Raw genomic sequence first — 9,438 nt, forward strand, 5'->3', positions numbered from 1 at the left:
CATTTACTAGATAGGGTAGTCTGGTATATATAAGAGGGTGACAACGTGACGCGGGAATAATGTGTGTGTAGATAGTGAGTAATTGAACTGCAGTCAGAAGTATTATTGACGTTCGTTGATATAGCGTTTGTTTTAGCGCGATTGTTGAAAATAAGTGTATCGTAAAGTTGTATTCGGAAAGTATAAACCAGTTTTATTAAGTAAAGGCTTGTGTCGCTAAAGTTTCGTCGGAACGAAGTTACGGAAAGTTAATTAACAAACGGAGACGTAAGAATATTATTTTAAAACAAGTGGACTGTGTGCTGTTTGTTTATTGTCGAAATCTATCAACAACAAGTAACAGACACCTACTGTAAATAATTCAGGCCAAACATACATAAACACCTGACATTGGCGAACCAGCCAGGATCTAAAGTGGTAATTGGTGGTAGATGTAAACAACAGTGGGCAAAGTAGGCCTATATACGCACAGCTATAGTGGTAGAGAAAATATTCTGGAGATTACAACCATGCTATACAACTATGTCAACTGACTTTGATAAGTAGATAGAGAGGGGCGAATGACTTGTGCTCAAAGGTGGTGATCTACCAGAGTTTGTTAAACAATAACAAGACCTAGAGCTAGAAGAGCGTCAATGTAGAAGAGAGAAAGAAAAAAAGAGAGACTGAAATAGAGAGAGAGAGAGAGAATAAGAGCACAAATTGAGTTTGCCCAGCTCACCCAATGGAAAGATGGATGACCTAAGAATGACAATGGGGTCAAGGCCAGCTTACCTAAGCTGCCAAAATTTGATGAACAGAAAGACAACATGGATGCTTTCCTGGTGAGGTATGAAAGATTTGCCCAAAGTCAGAATTGGGACAAAAGCAGTTGAGCAGTCCTCTTCTCACAGGAAAAGGTCTACAAGAGTATGTTGGCATAACATCAAAAGATGTCATATTATGACATAAGATGTCAAGTTAAAAGTGGCCTTGCTGAAATTCTATGAACTTATCAAGGAAGATTTTCGCCAGAAGTTCAGAGAAGTCAAACTGATACTGGATAAACCATATTTCAGTTTGTGGCATGGCTACGGAGATAGTTCACATGATGGATTGACATGACCAAGTGTAAAGATAGTTTTGAATGACTGGCAGATAAACTAATATGTGAACAATTTATGATATGTGCTACATTGACATATCACTGTTCCTCAGAGAGAGAGAGAGAGCACCAAAAGACATGGACAAGATGATCAAGCTGGCAGAACAGTATATGGAAGCCCATGGAAAGAATATAACTGGCAAGTACAAGAATAACCTGTTAACGTCAAAACCAGTGGTGGTTGACCAGATGCAAGATGCCACCAAAGGTGACAAGAAGTCAACAAACAAAAGGAAGAAGAGATGCTATGCTTGTTATAAAACAAGCCATATTGCAAGGGAGTACAAGTCTGTCGCCAACAAGCAACAGCAGAATTCTCAACATAAAGTAGCTGTAGATACCTACAAAGATGGTGATGGCAAAAAAAAATATCACCATGGCTGCTGCTGCCAGAGAAAACATAATAGAGACAAGTCCTCAGATTCGCCAATTAAACAGTGTATGAATGATGGTCAGCTCAAGTTAACAAATGGGTCAACAGTGCCAGTGGTTATCAGAGCATGTGACAAACATTGAGAGGTGCCAACAAACCACAACATGTCAGTAGGTGAAGGCTTTGTTGAGTCCAAGAAAGTGAAGACATGAGACACTGGGTGTAGCAGTGACAACCAGTCTAGTATCTGATGACGAACAAGGTACATCTGTGTGTGCTGATTGATGGAACAGTGAGAAAGTTTCATAGCACTAATAAAGGTGGGCTCTCCATATTACATGGTAGACCTTGAGGCTGTGTGTATGAAAGCACCAATCTAGACAGGTGTGTGCAACACAAGATCAACACCACGACTAGGGTCCCAGTCAAGGTGAAGCCATACCAGATGCCCTTTAATTGCATTAAGAGACCTAATCAAGCAAGAAGTTGGGGTAATGTTAGAAGCTAGAATCATTGAGCGTTCAAATTCAACCTACTGTTCCCCAGTGCTAATCATGACGAAAAGGGACAGCTCAAACTGCTTCTGCAAAGATTTACACAAGCTGAACCTTGTGATGCAGTTTGACTCTGAACCTATGAGAAATCCAAAGGCTATCATGGCAAAACTAGATGGGGCCAAGTTCTTTTCCAAGATCGACCTCCATAAAGGTTATTGGTAGATCTCGATGGTGATAGGATTTAACAAGAAGACATACTTTTGGTCACCAGATGGGTGCTACCAGTTAAAGAAGATACCATTTGGCTTAGTCAACACAGCAATGATATTCAATTGCATGATGAAAAAGATGTTACACAAAACCATCAACATTTATCATTATGTGGATGACATTCTGACTTACACAGCCAGAAGGAAAGACCACCCAAAGGAACTCAGAGAGCTGTTTGGGTGAGTGAGGACAGCAGGCCTGACCATCACTTCATATAAGTGCTACATCATTTATTCTGTGCTGGACTTTGTTGGACACAAGGTAGGTGACCAACAGATATACACAGAAGAGGAGAAGCTAACCTATATACAAAATGCACCACCTTTAATGACCAAGCAGTAAGTCAGATCTTTCATGGTGTTAGCAGGAGACTATAGGAAGCTCATCCCAAACTATGTTGAAGTTGCTGCACCACTGACAGACATAACCAAGAAAGGTCTACCAAACAAGGTAAAGTGGTAACAATTACAGCAGATGGCATTACACAAGTTGAAGAACATGTTAGGAAGTTTGCCAACCTTTAGCATCCCATTGCATCAGATATTGGAATCAGAGTGATACTTCTGTGAGAACATGTAGACAGACTGTTTCCCCAAAAGTATGTCAGTAAAAAAGTTGTCGAGTAATGAGAAGAACGAGATTGTGTGATTGAATGAGAGTGTCTGGTCATCATAGTTGCCATCCAGAAATTCCAGAACCACCTCTACAGGAAGGAGTTCATCATCAGCCACTTGCATACATCCAGAGGTGTAAAATTGACTGTGTGAAAATTATGAGGTAGGAATTGTACCTTCATAACTATAGGTTCCACACTGAAGCCATCAAGGGTGGCAAGTGGATGAACTGAAAACAGTCTTTGCATACAATAGAAAAATATTGTAAATATTTCTCTTGAAGAGGGGATTATTGTTAGCTATACACAACTGTTTCAAGTTAAATTTGATGCGAGTTTGAAATTTAATTATGTTTAGAAGTGATAAGTTTATTTCAGATTTGTTTACTTAACATACATTGTTTAGTTCAATTATGAATTTGTGCTTGTCCTATTATTATGTCAATGTAATTGAACTTTGTAAGTTTTTCCTGGCTTTGATTATTATTGCATCATAATATCTCGTCGTGTGCAGAACGTTTTGTAATCAATCAGGTTATAATTACGCAAATAAAATGTAGTTCAAGCTAGTTAGATAGATAACCACAAAAGTGTATAGTGGCTATTTCTAAAGTGTATTATCACAGATTGTATTGTAACAACAGAGAAAAGAAGAAATAATTTGTTTTGTCAGTTGTGTTATAAAGTAACTGAACCCGTCTGTGTGGACTTTGACGAAAACAGACGATTATTTAAAGCTCTGGATCCACCTGTGGTAATTAACTGTGTAACGAAAATTTGTATATACACTTGATTTGTTTTAATACATTATTTCAAAACAGATGGAATGTGGGTTGTTTGTTTATTGTTGAAACTTATCAAGTAACAAATCATAAACATCTATTGTAAAGAATCCAGCCTTACATCCATAAATTCCTGACAACGTCCTACAACTGTCTACGAGTATAAAAACTTCTATTCAACATGGAGGTCAATATTTGTAATTATAGCTTTAACAATTTACAGAAGATGGAATATCTTTATTCCAAAACTTTCAATAATTATGTTTTTTTGTCATTTCTGTTGTTGAGTTGTTCATCCTTAGACTAATATATTTATTGTTAGTTCTATATAGCCCCCTAAAATTTTTTTGATTGAAGACAGTATTTATGTACAAGTAAATATACACTAGATGTTTAATAGTGTTACGTCTCCGTTTGTTAATTAACTTTCTGTAACTTCGTTCCGACGAAACTTAAGCGACACAAATCCTTTCTTAATAAAACTGGTTTATTCTTTCCGAATATAACTCTGCGATACACTTAATCTCAATATTCGCGCTAAAACAAACAGTATCACGAACGAACGTTAACTTCAACAATACCCTGTGACTGCAGTTCAATTACTCACTGTCTACCCACACATTACCTTACCCCTCTTTTATATACCAGCGTACCCCATTTCTAGTAAGAACCTGAACATTTGCCAAAGTACATGATAGTTCTAGAAACGTTGCGTCACGGTGGTCATGTGACTCGCTGACGCAACAAATAGACTTGTTGTAGTTTTAAACTATTTAATTTTTTTCACGCCCATAACGTGTCTGTTTCAAACTAATCTCACAGTTGTAAAGAAACACCTGGTGGAAGGAAAACAAACAGTATGAGAAAGGTAGAAAAACGAAAATTTGGTGCAACATTATACGCCGTACTTCAAAGACGTACGATCTGATACAGTACGTGTAATATAAAAATTAAGGTTTGTTGCAGCATCATAAGAAGCGCATGCTTTGCAACAACGTCGTCAGAGTTTTCCATTGTTTTGTTTGCTTCTTGGATTTCACGCAAAGATACTCAAGTACCATTTAAATTTTAATGATTTATGCTAGCCGTCCATAATGTCAATTAGAGGAAAGGCGGATAGTCAATACCAACCAATTGGGGTACTCTTTACCAATAAAAACCTAGGTTGACCATCACGTTATATTTATAAAACTCACCAGGAACATGTTCGGTGATGGGATTCGAAGCAGCTTGTTTTATTTGCAGTTTTTTTTGTTTTTTTTCAATGATTGGCTTTGTATGGATACGAGAGAAACAGCTTGTGTTATCTCTAGTTTTTTAACAATGATTGGCTTCTCTTGAATATAACAGTGACTGAGACTACTGGATCAACACCAAGACAAAATTTGTTCAGAATAAGTATTAGCTAAGCTTGAAACTGTACAAGATCAGTCAATTCTTTCCAGAAAACCATGTCATCCACATTCGTAAATTAGGCCTATTATTAATTAAAAAGAAGTAAGGTTTTCTACGTGTCTAGCTCTACATTTGCTCAATAGGTCAAACGTTGTGAAAAAGAATTAGTGACTACTCCTCTAGTATACTGAAAACAAGCAGAGGCAGACACAGTTGCATTAGTGTATGAAATACCACCTAATGTCAAGATTAAGCACAGTTTACAGCTGGATATATCCTGTTTATAAGTGTAATCTGTGCAGAAATTTAAAAACAAATTAATTGAAGAAAAACATTTACAACACAAGAAAATGTGTTAAAATTGAGATGCTGACCAGAAGCATCATAAAGTAACAACTGTGACTGCTTATGCATAAATGCAATTTTAAACTTGTAAAAAAATATTAGAACCCAGACATTTTTTCATAAACAGTACTTAGTTTCATCATCAAAAACATTCATAATTCAAGTAAAGCAGGGCCTCCATCTAGAAAGAGTACAGAATTATAACAGATATAACATTTATATAGTGTATTTGAATTGCTTTAGCATATGTGCATAAAAGTCCAGATATAAATCCTGAATACCATTTAATTTTATCCACATTAAAACTAAAAGTCCTACATGTGTAAGTTGATAAAGCTTCAAACTGTGTCTATAGTTTCATATAAGAACTAAATCTGGTCAACATCAGGAGAAACCATGAACAAAAATGACTTAAAAAATGTTTTATTTGTATAATAGTTAGGTATCATTGGTCAATAGAGTTCCTTTTGTTTCCTGAGGAATCTTGGAGTTCTTGGAGTTATCATGGCTCCAGATACACAGACTATTTTGTTTATATAGACAAGAATTAAATATAAATAATTGTGATAATTACATATTATTGTATTCATTTGTCATTGTATTTAAATGACTTTTTTATTACAAGAATAAATTTTAACAATTAAGAAGTAAATACTCACTACAGGATAATCTCAGATGTCTCAAGTAGCTGGGTAGATCAGTTTCAGTGTGACCAGCTTAGCAGATCAGAGTCACTTGATTAGTTGAGTTGATTTTTGTTATTCTTAAGGTAAACTGATTAGTATTGACTTATCAGATTTCTTTCTTAAAACAACATACTCACATATGATTTCTGTTATTTTTTATATAAAAAGGTACTGATAAATGTTAATGACAAGCAATAAAATATGCTAAATTAGGAAAATATTTTATGTGAATGTTATTAATTGTTCATAAAATTTGTTTTAATGTATTCTAAAATGTATAGCTACATAAAGTGTGAGATAACAACTAGCTGGTTTCTACATCATAGTTCACTGATGCCAAAATCTATTAAAAATGTTCCATACTGGTTGTCTCCACTGGTTACATTAGCTACTGTATGGGTTTCTCGTTATCTTAACTGTAGAGACAGTGGCACTTTCATATAGAATTTTTATTTACTTCAGAAATATATATAACTTATGATTTAGGAACACCTCCAGCTGTGTCCTGGTATCAGGTGATTTGACCAATGTTGCAGCTCAGCATAACTGGATGGAAAACATCTAGATACCCTGTAGAGATTGCCCTGTCCATCTAAGATACCCCATTACTATGGTGATCTATCTCAGGTCATCTGTTCCTTTAGGATGCAAGTAATCATAAAGCTGAGCAGTTTACACAGTTCTAGAAAACCCTGGAAATAATTCAACTTCCAGGTATTGAAGCAAGATAAAAAAATCCAGATACAGCCCTCAACATTCACAATGAAAATTCCAGGTTCAGGAGAGATTCTTTTTTTGTCACATTCCTTGATCTTGGTCTCATGTCACCTGTTACTTCATATTCTTTAATGAAAATTTGACACAATCTCAGAATATGGATAAAAAACTCAACAGAATAACCTATAAATTTCTGTAGCCAATTGTATGTGTCCAATGGTTAATCTATTTAAACCAACAAATGTTAACATGGACATCCCCTTACATTTCCTCAATTTTCTTGATTTGACTGCTTATAAATAAGAGCATGTTAAATAAATTAGTGGAACTGACAAAGACATATTACATACAAATACATAACTTGTGGTATGAAAATGAAATCACAATACTATTTTCTACTTGCTTTAGCAGCTTACATTATTTTGTTCAATAACCTAAGAGCTTGATTCATACATACTATATTACATAATGGTATGAGATATCACACATTTTAGTCTCCTGTATTATATCTTTAATATAGTGGACAAAAATTTTAAATATTTCAAACATTCACGTTTAAAACATGCTAAATCCAGATTAGTAATGAGCTGATTCAATCCTAAATGATACCATCATGAGTTCATCAAAAATGTTATCTGCTGTTTCATGAGATATTTTTATCCAATACCACTTTGAGTGCAAGATTTATTTATTACTGTTGCATGAAGCAGGGGTAAATCTGGAGTCTAGTGAGTGGTCAGTTATAAAGAGAATTTGTGTTATGAGAACAGTTTTGGCACTTTTGCTTCCCAACTCTGAAAGTGCAAAGATATGCTGGTGAAGTTTTGACTGTATTTCTTTTTAGTAAAGTTGGTGTTTATCCTGTTGACCATGTGCACAGCTGACATCTGTTCATTTAATAATTAAGCTTGCCATTTTATATTTCTGTTAGTTTTTTCCACACAGTATGGTGGGAATATTTCTGCAATTTTGGACTTCTCTCACAGAAATTGGTATTGTTGCAGAAATCTAAATGAGATAATACTTGCTGCTTTTAACATAATCTATTGTGGGATATAAACATATCATGCACATTCTATCTTTGTATATTAATATAGTATTAATCTAAATTTATTAGTTATTTCTGAGTTTGTACAGTTTTCTAATAACAAGTAGTCAAGAAAATCATTAAACTGATTGTGTTCTAGCTGCCTTTGTCATTCTCTGGAGATAACATCTGTTCTGACAATGGGTGATACGTTTGTAAAGCTACATGGTATACAAGAATGGCAGACCAGATTGTTAACTTTAGGTTATAATTTCTCTTATGTTTCAATATAATGTCATAGAAGTTGGTATACAATACTATGAATTCAAAGTTAGTTCTCTCTTTCAAGCTCGAATCCCCAGTTTGGTAACTGAAATTTAACTTCTTCCTGTAAATTTTAATACTTTCCTAAAGTTTAACCTGTAAAGTTAACTAATTCTTATTAACCTCATCTGTTATAACTTTTTAAGAGTTTTAAAGATATTTCCTTCATCTTATACACACATTCTTTTGATTGTTTTTTGAGCTTAAATATTGTTTTCAATGTGTGTGTGTGTGTTAAATATACATGACTGTTTCATTTAAATTTAATATCAAAGTTATGATTTAGATAGTTATAAAGCACAAGTGTTAAATTTAGTATTTTTAGAAGAGATAATTTATCGAAGGTTTGCTTACATAACTGTATACGAATCGCTTGTTGTGTAATTCAATTGTTGTGAATTAACGTCGTTACTCAATCTTTCTGAATTTTTCTCGTTGCTTTAAGTGAGTATTGTTACATCATATCATCTCATAGTTTGTAGAAAGTTCTAGGCCTTAGTCAGGCAACAGATATATATATATATATATAGGTGATCAAGTTAATAAGTAAGTTAGTAAAAGTATGTGAAGTTAGTGATAATAAAAGTGAAGTTAGACTGCCTGACTGTCAGTTTAACTGTAACGGGCAATTTGTAAAGTGACATTCACAGCTTGTTTTGAAACAACAGAGTAGAGGAGAATAATCTGTTTTGTCAAAGTATGTTTTATAGTAATTGAACTAGCCTGTGTGGACTTCGAGGAAAAAAGAGACAATTATTTAAAGCTGTGGATATAACTGTGGTAACCAATAGTGTAACATTTTTTTTTTTTTACATACATTTGACCTGTTTTGAATATATCATTTTAAAACAAGTGGATTGTGTGCTGTCCATTTATTGTTAAAATTTATCATCAACAAGTCACAGACACCTACTGTTAAGAATTGCTGCCTTTATAAAATCTGTGTTTAAAAATTGTGTTTAATCTCTTTCTTTCCCAAACTTAGTCAAAGTTAGCAAACTGAAATTGCTTCATAACACAGATCTTGTTGAATCTCCTGTTATTCTATGGACCTATCCTGTTGCTTTAAGGGTAATCAATTTCATCTGAACACTATCACTAGTATTTGATGAGTGCACCAAAATACTGGTTTAAAGTAATGTAAGAAATGTCTATATTATTTTTCTCTCACTCTGAAAAACAAATTTACAGCAAATAATGTTTCATGAAATGTAAATATTGAAAATTTGGTAAATACAATTAATTCATCTTTTATTTAAACAGTG

At 34.2% G+C, this 9,438-nt stretch overlaps 1 protein-coding gene across 1 annotated transcript in view; it reads left to right on the forward strand.

Moving 5' to 3' along the window:
• The first annotated feature begins 2,071 nt into the window (after nucleotides 1–2,071).
• The window catches only part of LOC106473728, an 11,487-nt gene continuing 4,120 nt past the window's right edge, over nucleotides 2,072–9,438 (forward strand). The window contains exons 1-2 of the mRNA XM_013934409.1: nucleotides 2,072–2,225; nucleotides 9,159–9,244. Of these exons, the coding sequence (XP_013789863.1) occupies nucleotides 2,072–2,225; nucleotides 9,159–9,244 (240 nt within the window). The remainder of the gene's footprint in view (nucleotides 2,226–9,158; nucleotides 9,245–9,438) is intronic.

The sequence above is a fragment of the Limulus polyphemus genome, unplaced genomic scaffold, assembly GCF_000517525.1.
Source record: "Limulus polyphemus unplaced genomic scaffold, Limulus_polyphemus-2.1.2 Scaffold6447, whole genome shotgun sequence".
In the NCBI taxonomy this organism is placed as follows: Eukaryota; Metazoa; Arthropoda; class Merostomata; order Xiphosura; family Limulidae; genus Limulus; species Limulus polyphemus.